The 20,445-nt window shown below is 38.9% G+C and overlaps 2 protein-coding genes across 7 annotated transcripts in view; both read right to left on the bottom strand.

Moving 5' to 3' along the window:
• Window positions 1–3,477, bottom strand: part of GTF2E2 (general transcription factor IIE subunit 2) — a 46,370-nt gene extending 42,893 nt beyond the window's left edge. The window contains exon 1 of one of the 2 annotated variants that reach the window (XM_081317562.1): window positions 3,405–3,477. The gene's annotated coding sequence lies outside the window, so the exon portion shown is untranslated. Of the gene's footprint in view, window positions 1–1,137; window positions 1,266–3,404 lie in introns of those variants that run through there. The other variant, XM_081317561.1, reaches the window with a different exon arrangement.
• Window positions 2,887–20,445, bottom strand: part of WRN (WRN RecQ like helicase) — a 60,780-nt gene continuing 43,221 nt past the window's right edge. For 3 of the 5 annotated variants that reach the window (XM_081317545.1, XM_081317547.1, XM_081317544.1), the window contains 11 exons: window positions 20,153–20,323; window positions 19,981–20,075; window positions 19,357–19,429; window positions 17,555–17,631; window positions 17,018–17,102; window positions 14,569–14,681; window positions 13,314–13,428; window positions 11,574–11,708; window positions 6,217–6,309; window positions 4,317–4,454; window positions 2,887–3,569 (listed from right to left, as the gene is read on the bottom strand). In XM_081317545.1, coding sequence (XP_081173671.1) covers window positions 3,450–3,569; window positions 4,317–4,454; window positions 6,217–6,309; window positions 11,574–11,708; window positions 13,314–13,428; window positions 14,569–14,681; window positions 17,018–17,102; window positions 17,555–17,631; window positions 19,357–19,429; window positions 19,981–20,075; window positions 20,153–20,323 — 1,215 coding nt within the window. In that variant the 3' untranslated portion in view covers window positions 2,887–3,449. Of the gene's footprint in view, window positions 3,570–4,316; window positions 4,455–6,216; window positions 6,310–11,573; window positions 11,709–13,313; window positions 13,429–14,568; window positions 14,682–17,017; window positions 17,103–17,554; window positions 17,632–19,356; window positions 19,430–19,980; window positions 20,076–20,152; window positions 20,324–20,445 lie in introns of those variants that run through there. The other 2 variants (XM_081317546.1, XR_014025099.1) reach the window with 2 other exon arrangements.

Here is a 20,445-nt window from a genome sequence, read left to right as displayed (position 1 = left end):
TGGAGGAACGTTGTCCATAGGGTCGCGATGGGTCGGACACGACTTCGCAGCTAACAACAACAGTCTCAGTGGCAATCAAGGAGAACATTATCCTGGCAGTACCACACAACTATTTCAAAACATGTAGTTTTAAGCTGCGCTAGCAGAAAGTCTGTTTGCATTCTACTCTTGAGTAGTGAGAATGTCGTAGCACCTAGGCAACTTATTTTAGGAACAGCCAAAATCTGGAGTATATCTGAAAGACTGCCCTGCCTAAACGTCTGGTGCTCTAGTCTAGAGTCTAGGGCAGGGGTAGGCAACCTCGGCTCTTTTGTGACTCATGGACTTCAACTCCCAGAATTCCTGAGCCAGCCAAGCTGGCTCAGGAATTCTGGGAGTTGAAGTCCATGAGTCACAAAAGAGCCGAGGTTGCCTACCCCTGGTCTAGGGGGAAAGGACAAGAAATAAAGGATGGATATTTAATGTTGGCTGGACGTCCTAGTCTAGGGGTCTTCAAACTTGGCCCTTTTATGACTTGTGGACTTCAAATCCCAGAATTACTTAGCCAGCATGCCTGGCTGAGGAATTCTGGGAGTTGAAGTCCACAAGTCATAAAAGGGCCAAGTTTGAAGACTCCTGTCCTAGTCGTTCAGCTAGAGAACAAATCCTCCTTCGCAAAAGGTATTTTAAGCAGGTGGCTGAGCCCCCGACTGTCGGGAATTCTCCAAGGAGAGGCAGCTGCAGTAGCACGAGAATCCAATTCAAGGGGGCTACAATCAGGGCTTCCACCAAGAGACTCCCCGACTCGGTTGACGGCGCCGGGAACGGGTCTTCGGCTGCCTCGTGGCCTCCCCTCACCAAACTTACACACCGCTCAGTTCAAAGGCTCCCGCGAGCCGCCGTGTTTAAAAATGCGAAAGCGGCGTTTCCTTGTTGACGTGCCCAGAATTCTCCCCTCTTCCGCTTTCCCCCCCCCCCCGGACCGCCTCTGTTCCGAGGGGGCTGCTGAGCAATTCGGTCCCCCTGAGGTAGTCGAGCCTCGCAACGCCGCAACCGAGGCGGCGGCACAACGTCGTCACTCTCCCCTCCTCCTCCTCCTCCCGAACGGCTCGAATCCCGCCGACCCCGTCTCGAGACCTCGCGCCAAAAGACACTCACCTCGCGCATGAGGCGACTCCAACGGGCAAGAGGAAGGCGGGCGAATCCACGGAGCCCACCGGCTCCGGCTTTCCGATTGGCTTAGTTCCTACCTAAAGAGCGCCCATCCTTCCTGTCGCTGGTCGACTGCATTTTGCGTCAGAGGCAAGAGGCAAGGTCCGGAAGTAGTACCATTGCCATGGCAACATGAAGTCCTTTGCGGAGCGAAATGCTGCCCCCTCTCCGTAGAGTTAAGAGCTTGTTGAATGTATATTGTTAATCTGTGATTTAGCCACGTTTTTCATACTTAGTAATTTTAAGATGTGTGGACTTTAACTCCCAGAATCCCCCGGGCAGCAAAAGCTTGCATAGCCTGCCGAAATAGAGAAGGTACTTGCTCTACAAGCAGTTGAGAAGTAGAGAATAAGAGTGCTGATCCCGGGCTCTAGATCTCAGAGGGAAGCAACTTCCACAGGAAAAATCCCCAGAACGCGAGCATTTTGGGCTAGACCTAGTACAGGGGTAGGCAACCTTGGCTCTTTTATGACTCATGGACTTCAACTCCCAGAATTCCTGAGCCAGCTTGGCTGGCTCAGGAATTCTGGGAGTTGAAGTCCATGAGTCATAAAAGAGCCGAGGTTGCCTACCCCTGACCTAGTAAAACGCTTCTGTACAAAATACAGTATTTTTCTTGGCTGTTGTTACTTAAATTCTAGTCTGCTTTCTGCTGATCCCATTCACTTCCACGAGTGCTCTATCATACTATTTTATGCTAAATGCACACAGAGGCTTTTCTAAACCTTTTCCAAAGCTATGTAAATTTTGGGAAAAGCGATTAGACTCTGAGAAGTCTTGCCTATCTTTAAAAAAATCAGCAAAATAAAACTTCTCTGAACCTAAGTTACATCGTTCGAAAACTTCTGATAACCTTTGTAATCAAATATGTTAGTAAAGTAATCATGGACTGGCAAGGGTTTGAAGGCTATTTGGTAGCATCTGGTCATTTTAGACATCCATCACAATATTCAATGGGATAACTTTGTAGAGAAGTTTCCTTACGAGACACCCCACATATGCATCTTGACTGCACCCTACTTTACTGTAACTCATTTTTCTCATAGTATTATGGTTAGTCAAATAGTAATAATTTCTAAATGTTCTAGGTCACAGGTGTCAAACTTGCCGCATGATGTGTCACGACTTTTTTTTCCATTGCTGGAGCTGGGGTGGGTGTGGCTTCCGCATGATGCAACAGGCCCATGGGCCGGCAGTTTGACACCCCCGTTCTAGGTTTTCTTAAGTCAACTTCTATAAAGTTGTTTTCAGACAGAAAAATGAGCTATAAATACCGGTAATTGTAATAGTTTATCTGTGAGCCAATACAGAACAGACAGGATAAATTTTAACTAAGTATGGGAGTCAGAGAAGGATGAAGATGAATTGTCAAGCTTGAATTTTTTTAGGAGTCTTATCATTTAAGGCTAGGAATTTTAAAACATGCATCTATTTACTTCACCCAAACAAAAGATCTAGCCTCAAAAAAGCTAAGCAATCAAACTGGATGATTGCTCTCATCTCTCTTGGATGAAAGATCACCAGGAAATCCCAGGGTACTAAGGTAGATGCAGATGTCAAAAAATATTTCAGAAGGCAATAATGGCAAACTACTACTGCATTTTGTCAAGAAAAGTATATGTCCATCTAGTCATCAAGAGCTAATCTTCTCTTTTGAACACAAACACTGAACTGAATCGCAACTTTTAATGATAAACAAGTTTTATTTTTTTGTAGGAAAGTGCGAAAAGTAATTGCAAGAGAAGAAGAAAAAAGTTAACAATTAAAAAAATTAAGTAGCATTGCACATGGTATCCTGCTTTTTAATATTATTTTTCCCCGGAATGTTTTCCTTAAAAATAGTGTACTACAAATAAACAAATATGGGCATGCCCATTTCATGAAAACACAGTTCTCCTAAATGTCAACATAACATTCAAAGAGGAACCATATGTTACATGTATTTTGAGAAGACAGTTGTTTCTGAATACAGGTTCAGACATGTTCCTTAATAGGTGATTAAATTTGAAAAGGGAACAATTCGTCACGTCAATACATAACACATATATTGTGAAGAATATTCTGTGCAATGTGCACTCTGATTTAAACTATTACTCATTTTCTTCTTTCTTTGTCTGGGCTCACTTTCAGAGTTTGATCAGTCCCATAAATTTTTCTGGAAGAGGTATTAATGGAAAACTCGAGTGAGACAGAACAAAGTAAAAGAATCTCACCTTCATGAAGTTATGCGTAAATACATTGTTGTGCCATTTCCAGTTTCAACTGAAGAGTCCTTTGCTTCCTCCTCTGGATTTTTTAGATACTTTAACATGAGGAATTATTTCCTTTGATGTTCCAAACCACTCTGGTAATTTCCTCTTTGAAGGCTGACTTAACAGCTAGGGGAAAAAAATCATACATTTATTCATTCGTTAACTATGTAATTTTTACTCAGGCAAGATTTTTTATTTTAATTTTATTTTAATCCCATTTATATCCCGCCCTTCTCCGAAGACTCAGGGCAGCTTACAATTTAAGCACAAACCAATGTGCTTAGCAATAGCCTTCATTCTATGTATATGACTGCTTATTAGGGCTTTTGCCCCCCCCCAAGCGGCATTATTACAAAGTCAGCTTATTGCCCCCAACAATCTGGGTCCTCATTTTACCTACCTCGGAAGGATGGAAGGCTGAGTCAACCTTGAGCCTGGTGGGACTCGAACCTGCACTAATTGCAGGCAGCTGGTGTTACTTAAGGAGGCATTAGCCCACTGCTCCACCAAGGCTCTGATGCACATCAAAAGACAATCTTCCCAAATAGTGGCATCTTTACAATACTTTATTCCACTTTTTAACCTATTTGATGAATTTATGAGTTTGATATGTATATATCAAAAAAGGCATTCTTTCTCATATGTGCTTTCCAAGGTATTTTTTTTTCTCCAAGCAGCTTCGAAAGCACAAGGAAGCCAAAAGTATAAACATGAATAATTCTTGCTAGCTTCTTGAGATAAGAACTTACATGTTATTTGATATTAAATGATCACAGAAAGGTACTATAAGCTAGTTGTAAAATCAAATAAAATATATTCAATATATCATTAAGTTTGCCTAAGTCTGTTTTGGATGACGTAAATAACAATTACCTCTGACTGGGAATCAGTAAACAGATCTTCCTCAACATTAGCTGAGTGCTGGTTCCATGAAGCCAACTGGATAGCACTCTGACGATTCTGGGCATCCTGTTTAGGATTAAGGACTTGCTCTTCCTTATTACACTGTATCTTTGGAAAAAGAGGAACCAGTTATAATCATTCTACTAATCTTCTGGATACAAAAGATTATAATTATAGTTAAAAGCTTAGTCCTCACATAGCAAGGCAGATACAAACTAAGTATGGTTTCTAAGGAGCTTGAAATGCTTATAAATACTGCAAATTGGGGAGCATAAAGGGGAAAATTAGCTATTTTTCTAAGCAGTTTATACTCTTTTTCGTTTTTCCTGTTTTTAATATTTATAAGCAACAATAAATAATAGCTATCAAATATCAAGCCCAAGATAGAAATCCTCATATTACAAAATAATGCAATGCATTTTGCAATAATCTATTAATGCAATAATACCAATGCTTTAATTGTACAATTCAAGCAACCTTTTCAATAATTTAACACCATACCCTGCATGACACTGGAAAACTAATTTGAAGATCCACTAGCCAAATCTTTTGTCCTTAAAAAGTGGATACTTAATATAGGGAACACTTTTCATTTATTCCAACTTTCATAATATGAAGTACTGAGTGTTTAAATATTCTTATTCTTATACTTTCTATTGTCCTGAAAATTGTTACAGAACCAATGGATTACACCTACAAAAATACTATCAAGAGGATTATCTTATGGACCATGTTAAGTGTTGAGCTTTCTTTTACTATAAGTCTCCACCAAAGTCATCCTCCACCTCACAGTTTGTGTGGAGGTTTGTTGCTCTGCCTGTGCCTGTGGCTTGTGAAGTTGTTACAAAAATAGCCACCCAAGGAAGTGATGGGTTCGTTCTCTCTCTCTCTCTCTCTCTCTCTCTCTCTCTCTCTCTCTCTCTCTCTCTCTCTCTCTCTCTCTCACACACACACACACACACACACACACACACACACACACACACAAAAATCAGGTGAATATATTCCTTTCTGAGACTATAGGCTGCATGATTTTAGGTGGCAAGTCATATCTGGCCAATGGGCTGTAAGGTTTGCCAACTCCAACTCCAATGAATCCTGCACTATGCAGGGGATTGGACTAGAACTAGATTATCTCAAATGTATTTTCCCACTATAAAAATTTATGATTTTAAGTCTGCATTCTATATTACAGTGGTGGCGAACCTATGGCACGCGTGCCAGAGGGGGGGCACTCAGAGCCCTCTCTGTGGGCACACGCACCTTGCTCTTTGGCTAAGTTTTCACAGGAAAAAGCCATTTCTCAAGCCCCTTCCTAGCCAAAACAAGCCTCAGGAGTGAGCAAGCTGTTTTCAGGTTTGAATTATATCAAATCTGAGACCAGAAACAGACTAACAGATGACCTGAGTGCTGCATGTGTTGCTCTCAAACTTACAAAGTATAAGCCAAGATTAGACAAATTATCAGCATGCATACAACAGCAAAAATCACATTAATTGTTCAAAAGCATGCCAAATGCAAACTTTTACCTTTCAGTAAAAAGTTGTTTGTATCACTGAAAGCTTTGTTATGTTTTTCTTTTAAGACAAAAGTTGTTAATGTATGAGTTGTTTTTTCTAAACTAAAATCTCAGTATTCAGATTAAATTCCCGTTTTGGCACTTTGCGATAAATAAGTGGGGTTTGGGTTGCAGTTTGGGCACTCCGTCTCTAAAAGGTTCGCCATCAGTGCTATATTACATACTTAACTTAGACATTAATGAGAATGTTTCCAATATTATCATTAAAACAAATTCATTGATGGAGACTCTGCAATATTTTTAGTATTTGTTTGTTTGGTATAATCAATGGATGATGTACTACATAATTACCCAGGATAAAGAATCTGTACATGAGGCATTCTGCTTTATATTTCCATGGGACTCAGAACTGGATTCCTGAATAAGTGGCTTCACTGAATCCTCCTGAAAGATTAAGGTGAATTACATTAAAAAATCAAATTAAAATTAGTTGTTATTAACAATAATATAAATAGCAGTGCATCAACTGGAAAAGATTTATAAACTAAAATTGCAGTTACTTTTATTTCTATATTCGTTTCTTGCACTTGTTTTAAATTGGACAATAACATATGCATTTTTTCATATAATATGATTAAAAGTCATATAATCACAAAAACTATTTTACTAAGCAATGAATAAAGCAGAAGGAAGCTCATTTTTTTTTTTGCTGTAACTAAAGGCCAGAAATAAAGCCATTCAACAATAGGATATTTTTAGGATAGGATAACAGGTTCATCTGAATTGTAATCTGTGCACTCAGACTGGGTTTTGAGCTGGCTCAGAATCGTGTTTCAAAATTGTGGCTACTAAACGTTTTCATTTTATGTTTTACCTACTTGAGTAGGTTAGGAGGGAGGAAGAGAGAGATAAGAAAGAAAGATGACAGATGTATATTGTAATAGATCAGTGAACAAAACAATCCAGAGTTCTCACACAAATGACCAAGCTCAAATTATCCTATTCACACATATTACATGATTCCAATCCTGGGGAAGGAAGGAAGGAAGGAAGGAAGGAAGGAAGGAAGGAAGGAAGGAAGGAAGGAAGGAAGGAAGGAAGGAAGGAAGGAGAGAGAAAGAAAAAGAAAGAAAAAGAAAGAAAGAAAGAAAGAAAGAGAAAGAAAGAAAGAAAGAAAGAAAGAAAGAAAGAAAGAAAGAAAAAAGAAAGAAAGAAAGAAAGAAAGAAAGAAAGAAAGAAAGAAAGAAAGAAAGAAAGAAAGAAAGAAAGAAAGACAGACTAGCAGCAAGATAGATGGACTAAGTTACAATGACAGTAGGTGCAATGTTGGAAGACCTGAAAACCAGGTTAGGGACAGATCAGCATGGAAAAAATCTATCTGTGGTTGTTGGGGGTAAAAAAACACTTGTTGGCAGATTATCCATCAATGCAAAGGATATGCTTTTATCTAAAATCTTAGCTGGTTTTCAAAGGCAATAAGGAATTATATGCAGGCAGTAAATGGTCTCATTTAGTTTCTGGGTCGACAATGGAGAAAAAGAAGTTTCTTTTCTCTGTCAATATACTTGTCTCTCACAGACTTTCATGTGTGTGCATGTTTGAATAAGCAGTCAATGGAAAAATTGTTTCTTTCCTAATATTTTGTCTTCCTTATGTAGCTAAAAACACACAAGCCATTGCTACAATCCTATATCCAACTGCTAACTCAGCATTTTTCTGGCTATATTAGAAGGTAAAATTGGAGTTCCTTCTCCTACCAATAGGTGATACTGTTGTTCTGAAATCATGTTTTACAATTCTTCCAAAGAATTCAAAACGTACTATCTATATATCATCATTATAATCTCATTTTGATCCTTTATTGATATCCTGATGATATTTTAGCTGTTTGCTTTAACAAATAACAATATATTAAAAGAAGAAAAAAGTTTAGGATGAATTTTAGCTCCATCGATCCTATGCACCATGGATGCCCTAAACATGCTCTCTGGAATTAAGTAGCGGAATCCATGAATTATAAGAAGCTAGAGGTCAGACAAGGCTTGTGTAAACTGGTAAATATTTTGTAATCTTGAGAAGTGATGTTCAGAGTTCTTTCAGAACAGGCCATACTCTCCCTTTAGGATCAGTTTGGGTGATCATGTATGTGTGAGACAGAATGTAAATGCTCATGATAGCAGCAGCTCATCTTTTCTTTGCATCAGCTTAAACATTAGCTCTATACTAATTACTATACATGATATAGTAATTTTCCAATACATGCATGGTGTTATTCTTAACATGAACAGGTAGTGCCATATTAATTGTGCTTTAATAAATTACTTGTTCACTTCCAGAATCAGTATACAGTGCTCATTTTGATTCTTAAAGCCCTTACTAGCTTTGAGCATCCTTCTCCCATAGGCTCCCCCCCAAATACCTTTGAATTTATAGGCAAGGTTTTATGCAGAAAAAAGTGGCCCTTCATATGTTAATAAGATCTACCATGGTCACAGTGACTAACAAAGAGATCTTCTCAGTGATGGTACCAAATTTGTAACCTAACAATCTCATATTGCTTTCTTGCCAGAGCAAATCCACCAGATTTTTCCCCAAGTTTTGAATAACTAGTTTCTATGATACTTGATGCCCATTTTAAACTCATTTTCTTTAGCTAGGAAATCAATGATCATCACCACCTCTGTTACTGAATACCTTTTTAATTAATATGTAGTTGCAAAGGTTAGTCACATTTATTACGTGGTCTCAAAAGGTATGTGACATTGAAAGATACTAATTCCAATATAAACATCAGGGTACAAGGATATGAAAGGATACTTAGTGACCTAGGTGGATAAGGAGACATTTCTGGTTCTACATGTATCTTTGACTCATGCAGACAAAGAGATAAAAATAAAAATATAGATAGAAAGAGTACCAATTTACTGAACATACTGACATCCACTTGTGAATATTTTACATGTGCATAAACACCAAAGCAGCTCTGATTCCTTCCTTTGGGTGTTTCACTAGCAATTGAGCAATGTTATGTAAGTAGTACTGTATAAATAACACATCTGAATGTCAACTGATTAAATCAGCAGATTAATCAACTAAACACTTAGCTGATTACTACTCTGACAAAGCTAATTTTATTCAATTCAATCTATAAATCAAAGGCATACTTATTTTAGAAGCCTTTTAGATTGTGCTACAGTGGCAATAAGTTCTTTTGTTAAATACTTAGAGAAGCAATAGTCCTGTGAATGAAGAAAAGCAGACAAGCATTTTTGTCATTCTAGGCAGCTATGGCGTGACGTAGTAAATATCATGTTTCCCCGATAGTAAGGCCTACCCCGAAAATAAGCCCTAGCTTATAAGCCCTACCCCAAAAATAAGCCCTAGTTTTGGGGCAAGTCACACACCTAAAAATAAAGCTAGTGTGTGTGTGTGTGTGTGTGTGTGTGTGTGTGTGTGTGTGTGTAGCTGCCTCACGCACCCTGCACCCACTTACTTGGCAGCCAGGCTTCTTCTTGCATGCCTACTTCTTCTGCAGTGTCTTCTGCAGCCAGGCCTGCATTTCTCACTAACAGGCCTTTCTGGAAGGCCACTGCAGCTGAGAACCGAGCTATGGATTCAATCCATAGCTCAGTTCTGCAAGACCTCTGCAGCCAAGATGGATTCAATCCATAGTTCGGAACTTGGCTGCAGTGGCCTTCCGGAAAGGTCTGGTTGCAAAATGCAGGCCGGAATGCAGCTGCAGAATGAAGCTGCTCCTTTGGCCGCAGAAGAAGTGGACCGGCTGGGCGGGGCTGTCAGTGCCGGAAGTGAGTATAAAAGACATCCCCCCAAAATAAGACCTGGTGCCTCTTTTGGAGGCAAAAAAATAAAATAAAAAATAAGACCTGGTCTTATTTTCGGGGAAACACAGTACTAGCAAAACATAAAAGTTTTAGCACAGTTTATGAATGGGAAAAAAATATTGTTTTTTATCCTACTATGCGAATCATATCAGGTGGCTTTTTAATACATCTTTGTAACTTTGCCAATTATTTTCTTCACATAGAGATGATGAGTGCATATTATGTTTGCTGACTTTCTCTCAGACAACAAACACAAGAGTGCACATTATAATCAATAGTCATTTGATACACGGCATCAAATTACCAAGTCTTAATTGTATTATTGCTCCTTGCTAATTAGTCCTTGGGTATTTTAAAATTTGCTGGCTATCTAATTTCACATGCTCTTGGGAGCAGCAAACTGAGAAGCAAACCTAGCATCAATATACAGAAGCAGTTTGTTACAGTTGCTTTTTTATTAAAAAAATAAAGTCTGTCAAAAATTGTGGGTATTTTTAATTTAAAAAAATCGGCAATACTGAGATATGTCCCTCTCTGGACAAATTTTGGACAGCTGCTCTGGAAAAGAGCAAAAGTTTTTATTTAATTAGACTGACAATAATATTGATACCAGAAGAACTTACGTAACTTAGCTTCAATGAAATCACTCTATAACCAAATCTGATTGACTACATACCATTATGAGGCCATTATATCAGTTACCCAATTGCTGACTAGCAAATACAATATATGCAACTATTGAAAATATCGAAGGTGGGGGGGAGAAATTAAATGAAATAATTAATTGGGGAAAAAGTACATCAAACTATTTAAAAGACTGGTTAACTCTTTTAGTACTTATCCCTCATTCAAACATAATATAGACAAAACATGGCATAGCTTTAATAAATAAATATGTCACAATATTTTGGGAATGTGACACTAGTCAGTCAAAATCTATGGAGATTCTCAGTCATATAGGTCATAATTTTCCCAAACGTGCTTTTTCACAAAGGCAACTGATCTTTCTTATTTTTCTTTTTCTTTGAAGACGTTTCACTTCTCATCCAAGAAGCTTCTTCAGCTCTGCCTGGGTGGTGGGCAATGGAAGGATTTATACTGCTTGCAAACAGCTGGTCATTTGCATTCTATTAGAGAGTTGTTGAGGGCACCTGGAGGTTTATCTGTGTAGTCAGGATGACTTACATTTGGGCCTTGCACTTATGACCCATCATAGCATCTGCACAGTCATGTGATTAAAATTTGGATATTTGGCAACCGACATGTATTTTCAACAGTCCTGGGATCATGTGCTCACCATCTGCAACCTTCCCAGTTGACTTCCAATAAGCAATGGAAGAAGCCAAATTCGTTTAATAACCATGTGATTCACTTAACAACTGCTTAGCAATGGAAGTTGTGGTCCCAACTGTGATTGCATGTTGAGAACTGCCTGCATTATAATTTGTTATTATTATTCATAATTCATTCGGACTTCCGGTACTCGATCCCTACACTGAAATCCAGTGTACTGGATGAGAAAACAAAATAAAAAGATAAAAAGCAAACAGAAATGAAAAACAAAAGGAAGTAGTCCCATCCATGTCTCCTCCCTCATATGTTGCCTCCTATGGAAGACAGACACTAGCAGAAAAGAGTCTTCTTCCCTAGCTTACAAGCAGAACTTCGTTTAACTCATCATTCTGCCTTGAAACAGCAAAATAAGCCCAATTCAAAGTAAGTTTCAGTACAGACCATCATGAGCCAATCAGATGTAGCACATAAGCAGTGGTCAGTTTTTTATTCCTTTAAATTAAAGTAGTTTGATGGACTGAAACCCGATAAAGAAGTGTGGCTTTGCATATAAGGAAATGTTAAAAAGCTTACCAGGGACCTACTCGTATCTTGAAACAATGAGTAAGTTTTACATTCTTCTGATTCCCTCGGGATGTTGTACTCACTGTCCACCTGAAGGACTGTATCTGGCTGATCTCTCATTCCAGAATTCTTGAAGATGTCTGTCTGCAGAGTATCAACGAAACTGCTATTTTAAAAAAATCTAAACACTGAAGAACATCACTGAACAAAGGAATAAGCAACGCTAGGAAGAAAGGTGGTCACTTAATGACCAGTCACTTAACAACTGTTGAAAGTTATGATGCCCCCCCAAAAGCTACTTACAACCTGTCTTTGAATGTGTCACTCCTGCATCAACCCTTCCCCACAGTCACGTGATCACATTTTGAGCACTTGGCAACAGGCTTGCATTTACACTGGTTGCAGAGAGATTTGCAATGTTTTTGCTGGTTTTGGGCAAAAAGCGCCCATTCAGGAGAATGGATTTGCTTAACGACCACATGATTCACTTAACAGCCACAGTGACTCGCCTTGCAACTGTTGTTAAAACGGTCATAAAGCCCAGGCAGGTCACATAGTGACTCGCTTAACAACTACAATAAATGACCAAAATTCCAGGCTCAATTGTGGTTGTTGAGTGAGGACTACCCATATATAAAACATCCTTATACTGAACAGCTAGTTCCAGGTTATCTGTTTGGACTAAAACATCTGTGATTGATCTGGGCATAGACTACAACACCCATGTTCCAAACAGAGGGATGTCAGGTAAAGAAAAAAATCAACCCCTTCAAACTTCCAAAATCTTCACTGCTCTGCGTCCCTTCAGCCACCAATGACACCCTCAGCTTCAAACATGGTATATCCGACAGTGCTGAACACCCCTCTCCACCAGCTCCCAATGCTCCCAATAAAGAAAAATTTGAAAAGAAGGATTCCATAGGCCATGCTTGGAGCCAGAGACGTTGACGATAGTTACGAGGAGGTCGGGAAAGGAAAACAGAGGGAAGATCAACAGGTGGACCAGTGCACAAAGAAGAGGAGAAAAAGGCAAGGAGCACCAGATACAAGAAGACTTCTTCAGGCCAATGGCATGCAGGGCGGTCAAAAGAGCAGAGAAAGGTGAGTGGGGGGAAAGTTGAAGTGCACCCTGCAGTTGTAAATGCAGACAGACTGAATTTTGTTCACGTGACCCCAGGAGCACTGCAATGGTCATAACTTCAAGGAGCAGGTATGGCCACCACTTGTTCAGTGCGGTTGTAACCTTGAACAGTTACTGAACAAATGGATGTTAAGCAAGGATTACCTGTAGACAAAAAGTTAGAATAAAGGTAAAGGTAAAGGTTCCCCCGCACATGCGTGCTAGTCGTTTCCGACTCTAGGGGCCGGTGCTCATCTCCATTTCAAAGCCGAAGAGCCAGCGCTTGTCTGAGGACGTCTCCGTGGTCATGTGGCCGGCATGACTAGACGCCAAAGGCACACGAAACACTGTTACCTTCCCACCGTAGTGGTCCCTATTTTTTTACTTGCATTTTTACATGCTTTCGAACTGCTAGGTTGGCAGAAGCTGGGACGAGTAACAAGTGCTCACTCTGCTACGCGGCACTTGGGATTCGACCCGCCAAACTGCCGACCTTCTGATCGACAAGCTCAGCGTCCTAACCCACTGAGCCACCGCGTCCCGAAGTTAGAATAGCATGCTGCCAATTGTGACATTGGCTCACCTTCTTAAAACTTAACAATAGTTAATTGAATTTAATGATATCTGACCTGTAAATTATTTGTCTGGGAGAATTCCTTGATTACGTTTAGAAGAGGAGCCAACATGGTAGATTTTGCTTCAGAAATGCCATCAATTCTCTTCATAATTTCCACAGTTGTAGGCCTGGAAAAAAATGTTACAGATATTACAGACATTATATGGTTTCATTAGTCTGAGTTTGATATATGAAGGTAGAAAGGAAAGAAAGACTCTTATAAATACAGAAAGAGGGAGAATATGAAAGTACTTGCTGAAGAACCTGAAAACAGAAATTAAAACCTAGATAAGCTAGCAAAATTTACAATCCATCCATGCAATGTGTCACTGCCAGTAAGTGTAAAGAGATTACTGGCTTCTGATCTGCTTGACCACTCTTTGTTTTACTGATAATATTATTGCAAAATGAAATTTAAATTCATATTTAGAATCATTTATATATTTTATTACTTATTTTATGGAATTTAAATCTTTTTTACTTTTGAGAACAAATCCCAGGGTGGTAAATTTAATAAATGCAGTTATGTTGTATAATTGGCATCAAATTAAGTTTACTGATCTCAAGCACGTTTGCTAAAGTAAAGCGAAATTTCCAAACTTGAGTCAATGTGAATCATCTGAATACATCTAGAAGGATGAAACATTTAAAAAAACATTCTAATGATTTGAAATGTTATCAAAACAAGTGGATTTAAATTGTCATTAGCCAAGAGCAATTGCATAAACATGAAGTCTAAAATGTTTGGAAATCATTGTAATAATGAAGTAAATTCTGTAGAGTTAAAGGTGAAAATGATAAGACAAACCATCAGTGCTTGTGGTATATAAACACATTTCCCCCCTTTCAGCTATATTGTGGTCAAACAGATTTTCTAATTTTTAGGGATAATTACTTAGTTCAGGAATTCTCAAACTGTGGGACAAGTCACTCCCAGGTCAAGAAAAAGGAAGATAGCAATTTTGTTAAGTAAATGAAGGTTGTTATGTGGCAAGAGACAAGCTAAAAAAAATAATCTTCTCTCATTTTTGATGATTATAAGTTTGAATCAGGACGGAAGCAAATGGTTTAATTTCTTACACAATCCTAACTCCAATGAAATTATTAGCTTATTTATAGGGTGGAATGGGAAGATGAATTCATACAAATTCATTTAACATTTTAGGAGATGAGAACCCCTGACATTTCCCCAGCAAAATGATTCCTATTGTTCTCCAACACGTATCTAAATGGTGTTCATTCACTCACTTCAATGGAAATTCATATACCTTATCACAGTCATATCAAGCAGCACTTTATTTGTTGCAAGCACAGCTGGAGGGATGTCTTTTTCACTGGCAAGTTTCTGCCGGGCTGCCACTAACTTGCCATACAGTACTGTCTGAAGGAAACAAAAAATGTTTACAAATTATTGCACTGAGATGAAAGGCAAAATTCTTTTAAGAATATCAATAAACAAACTTGCTGCTCCATTTAAAAGATGCCATTTTTTAAAAAAAAGTCTGCAAATATAAACAAGCAACAAGAAGTAGGCTATCTACCAGGAGCGTTATCCTTTTTAAAAAAAATATAGAATGTTGCATGTAGGATGGCATTTTTAAATGTAGTTTTGTGCCACTGAGTTAGTTTTGCCTCCCGGCAACTGCCAAGACAAGTCCCTGGAGTTTTTTGGCAATATTTTCAAAGTGGTTTATCCTTCTTCCTACAACTAAGAGGGAGTGACTGGTCCAAGGTCAACCAAATGGTTTCATGCTTCAAGTGGGACTAAAATTCAGAGCCTCAGTTTTTAGCCTGACGCCTTTAACGACTATGCCAAACTATCTTTCTTAGATGTGGGTACATCATCCCGAATCAATAACATTACTCTCTTCTCTTCCAAACTACGTTTAACTCAGATGCTGGCCTGAGGGAGTCAAACAGATCAGCATGATGAAAGCAGCGTTGTACTATCAGCCTTGTACCTTTATATCTGTGCCATGATATTGCAACAAACTTCCAAAACAGAATTCATAGCACAACAGTGTAATAATACTTTCTGCATTTTGACAAAAGAAGCAGGGACCAACAAATGCCCAGTGAGGTATGATTTAGTTTTCACTTGGATTAAAACTAAATCAATCCATTCATTATGATTTCTATAATCATGAATGTGAAGTGAAGTGGGCCTTAGAAAAGCTGAGCAACAACAAAGCTAGTGGAGGTGACAGTATTCCAGCTGAGCTATTCAAAATCTTAAAAGACGATTCAGTAAAAGTGCTACACTCAATTTGCCAGCAAATTTGGAAAACTCAACAGTGGCCACAGGATTGGAAAAGATCAGTTTACATTCCAATTCCAAAGAAAGGCACTCCCAAAGAATGTTCAAACTATCGCACCATTGCACTCATTTCTCATGCTAGTAAAGTTATGCTTAAAATTCTACAAGCTAGACTCCAGCAGTATGTGGATCGAGAACTACCAGAAGTACAGGCAGGATTTCGAAGAGGCAGAGGAACTAGAGATCAAATTGCTAACATACGCTGGATCATGGAGAAAGCTAGAGAGTTCCAGAAAAACATCTACTTCTGCTTCATTGACTATGCTAAAGCCTTTGATTGTGTGGATCATAACAAACTGTGGCAAGTCCTTAAAGAGATGGGCATACCAGACCATCTTATTTGTCTCTTGAGAAATCTATATGCGGGCCAAGAAGCAACAGTGAGAACTGGACACGGAACCACTGATTGGTTCAAAATTGGGAAAGGAGTCCGGCAAGGCTGTATACTGTCGCCTTGCCTATTTAATTTATATGCAGAGCACATCATGAGAAAGGCAGGGCTAGATGAATCAAAAGTTGGAATTAAGATTGCTGGAAGAAACATCAACAACCTAAGATATGCAGATGATACCACTCTAATGGCAGAAAGTGAAGAGGAACTAAAGAGCCTCTTGTTGCGAGTGAAGAAGGAGAGTGCAAAAGTTGGGTTGAAACTTATCATTAAGAAAACCAAGATCATGGCATCCGGCCCTCTCAATTCCTGGCAAATAGATGGGGAAGAAATGGAGGTAGTGACAGATTTTATTTTCCTGGGCTCCAAGATCACTGCAGATGGGGACTGTAGCCAAGAAATTAAAAGACGCTTGCTCCTGGGGAGGAAAGCCATGGCAAATCTAGACAGCACACTAAAAAGCAGAGACATCACCCTGTCAACAAAAGTGCGTATAGTCAAGGCTATGGTCTTCCCAGTTGCAATGTATGGCAGTGAAAGCTGGACCATAAGAAAGGCTGAACGCCAAAGAATTTAAGCCTTTGAACTATGGTGCTGGAGAAGACTCCTGCGAGTCCCTTGGACTGCAAGGCGATCAAACCGGTCAGTTCTAGAGGAGATCAACCCTGACTGCTCTTTAGAAGGCCAGATCCTGAAGCTCAAACTCAAATACTTTGGCCATCTAATGAGAAGGAAGGACTCACTGGAGAAGAGCCTAATGCTGGGAAAGATTGAGGGCAATAGAAGAAAGGGACGACAGAGAATGAGGTGGCTGGATGGAGTCACTGAAGCAGTAGGTGTGAGCTTAAATGGACTCCAGAAGATGGTAGAGGACAGGAAGGCCTGGAGGAACATTGTCCATAGGGTCGCGATGGGTCGGACACGACTTCGCAACTAACAACAACAACATAATCATGAAAGAAACCAGGTTCTCATATGAATCTAATCACCAAATACTTGACATACTAACCTGCAATTCCTTCTCCCTTTCAGATATAACAGTTTCTGTAGCATTCAGAGGAGTAGAAGGCAGTGACAACTGCACAGTGGCACTACTATTGAAAGAAAAATAGTTAAAACTTCTGCTCAGCCACTATATGTAGTAGCTGACAAATAATAAGAGAACACAAATGCTTGCATTTTTCTAGAAGAAGCCAAGGAATGCAGGGACCAAAAGCCTTGTGAAATGCTTATTGGATCAAGTATGAAAGACGTGCTTATGGCACCAGCTGGAGGAATAGACTGTGCTATTAATCTTTCCAAAAGGCATCTACATGTTTTCTTCCTCTGGAAAAATTACATTTTAAAGATTTTCAGTGAAAAAACAATTCCTAAATTTAAATTGGTGACAGTAGCACCAGCAAATACCGTACAAACCTATTATGGAGCATTCCAAATAAAGAGTTCCACAAACAACTTCTATCCATCCAAAATTCTCAACAAACATTAATATGAAGAGATACCAAAAAAAAACACCCCAACACACTAATATTACTTTCAGAAATACCTTTTATCTGAAAGTCTACTCCAGTTGGACATCTTACTAACTTCTGAATAGGAAAACATTTTATGCAGAGGAGTGTTCTTCAGTAACATAAAATAAAAAAAAGAAAAAATAGATATGCTTATAATGTCTTTTGAATACTTTTAATACAAAAGTTTTTAAAATATATAATTTTACAAGTAATTTAATAGGTTTAGAATAAATCAGGGGTTCCCAACCAGGGGTGCTCTCAACCCCTGGGAGAGCGAGATGATATTCCAGGGGGTGTGAAAACTTGGGTTTTCAAAATTATAGTGTATATGCATAATTCGTTGCCATTATTTTGAACTTTTGTAAGGGGTGCGAGAATATATCAGAAGCGTTCTAGGGGTATAGAACAGGGTACAGGAAAGGTTGGGAACCACTGGAATAAATCATCTCACTACAGTTTGCTTGGGTTTCAATAACAGGAAACATTAACTCTGAAGAGTAGAGAAATGTCAAGATAATACTGAACTAAATATGATAACTAATTATATTACAGTTGAGCAAAAATGCCAATGTAGCCGTTGTTGGCATCATCTAAGCTAAAATACAGAAAGAAGGAAGCAGCCCCTGGAATCTAGAGATCCTTCTCCCAAACCTAATCTACTTCAATTTCAATTGCAACGAAGAGTTAGTTCATTCTTAATTAGGGCTTCTTTCATAAGGACCAGTAATTTATCAAATTCTGGTTAGATGGAAACTCCCGTGTCTCGATATCCGCATCCATACATTGCTTAGATAGAGAAAATAAAATTGGCTCGGGAAGGAAAAGAGGCAAGCAAGCAGGCCTATTCTCAGCCCTTGATTTCTTGGGTAGGAATGAAAGCCAGCATCCTTTCAGAACCTAACCAGTTTAAATTTCTGAGTGCAAATTCTTATTCCAACATGTTATTAATTTTCCCACCCCTTTCATCGAGATAAGCCTGTACAAATACTGTTATTAGACCAACTGGATTTTGTACCATTTCATCTGGCTTTCTGATGCCTGCCCTGCAAAATATCCTTCTTCCCCTGAGATCCAGCAGGCCTCTGTTCTTTCTTTTGGAAAGCCTTAAAAAGCTGGTTCTTTCCTCAAGCACTGTGATCAAGTGAGGCTATAGCCCGGCGATTGGGAAATGTTGGCTGTTGATTTTTAATTACTTCCTTTATGTTCTCATTATTGTTTGCTGTGAGCTATGCAGAGCTGTAATATATGCTCAGTACTGATTTTATAATGAAACATTGTTCTGTAATGAATTTCAGAAGAAATTTGTTGTTTGCTTTCTTTTTTCACAAATAACATTTCTTCTTTCAACCGTTATCTTTCAGAGCTATGGTTCATTTCACTAGGTAGCATCAATTTTAACTCAAAATTAACAACAGATTCGACAGACGACAGATTCCTGAACACTGATTTAACAGATTAATTTATGCTGCTAGATTTTTCCTCCAATTGGAATAGGACACATATAGCTATCAAGAAAATACAGTAGTTTCAGAAAAGCTCTTTCAATCATTTCTAAATTTGGAACTTGTCTAACAATAAGTCCTCTGTTAATGAGGCCTGATGGATCTGTTATGTATACTCTATGCCACGGGTGTCGAACTCGCCACGTCACTTGACGTCTCGCGATGTATCTCGACTCTTTTTGCATTGCTGGCAATGGGGTGGGCATGGCTTCGGTATGATGAAACTGGCCCGCGGGCCAGCTGTTTGCCCCCCCCCCGCTCTATGCTATTTGTGCTGTTACTGACTCTGATTGAGATATAATATCACTTTCTCTTAATACAATAACAGAAACCTGTTTCTTCAATGTTGACTGAGGCAATCCAGCACTGGAAACATGTCCTGCTTCTGTAGAGATTTGTTTATAACTGCAAAGGGGATGATAAAGGAGTTTAGACATCCTGAAAGCAAAACCTAATCCCACAGTAAACTTTACTGCTGTGCAAAGCATTCTGATTCAAGCAATTCTGAATTTGAAGCATACTATTTCAAGCAACTTGGAAGCAAGTGCAAAGCTCAAAACACAAGCCATTCTGAGCTCAAAACAGAAAAGGAGATGGTTTCAATCAAACCAATTCTGCATATACACAGGGAAAAGAGCTATGGGTTTAAATGTACTACTTTCACACAATATATAGCTAAACATGTTAAAGCAGGTGGCAACTACTTAGACTGCCTAATGTTTTGTCAACAGAATTTACAAATAGAAACTAATTCTGAACTATGAGCCTTGGAAAAGCATTCAACCCTAAATATCCAGAGATTTGAAAGCACAAAATACATTTCTTTGGCTGGCAAAGGATTCTGGGAATTGTGGAATCCAGAAATTTTCACTAGTCCAGAAACAGAAAAGATCTCCCAGACAGACTGAAAATATGACTTGAACTGCACGCACTTCAGAATCAGAAGATATAATCACCTTGGAGTAGATTTCTTTAAGCACAGTTCCTCATCAGACAGAAGTAAAAGACTTTGCCTCTGCTCTTTTCTTGATTTACTGAGCCAATCTTTACCCTGAGAGCAAAACAAATTACTTAATACATTGATGCCCCAAGTTGTCACTTAACTTTGTCTGATGACCACAAACCTACCTTCTCAGTAAGCATGCACATGACTGAAAACTTGTTTTGACCAGAAACTTCTTTAAGAAAACCCTCAAATATGAGACGTCGGCCCAATGCCTTCCATGAGTGCTCTGGCCAATCCTTCCCACTTCCAAACAGAGCGTAAGTCCGGAATTTGTCTGGGAGACGCTGAGAATACTGGTTTAAAAGAAGGGGAAAAAAGCTAGTAATATACCCAAGAATACAGTTTTTGAAAGACCCAAGTCTATATTGCTTCTGCACAACTCTATACCATTACTTAACAATGCAGCCCATCAGGA

Source organism: Vipera berus (assembly GCF_964194415.1).
Source record: "Vipera berus genome assembly, chromosome: 2".
Taxonomy (NCBI): domain Eukaryota; kingdom Metazoa; phylum Chordata; class Lepidosauria; order Squamata; family Viperidae; genus Vipera; species Vipera berus.
This window is presented reverse-complemented; position numbering and strand designations above follow the sequence as displayed.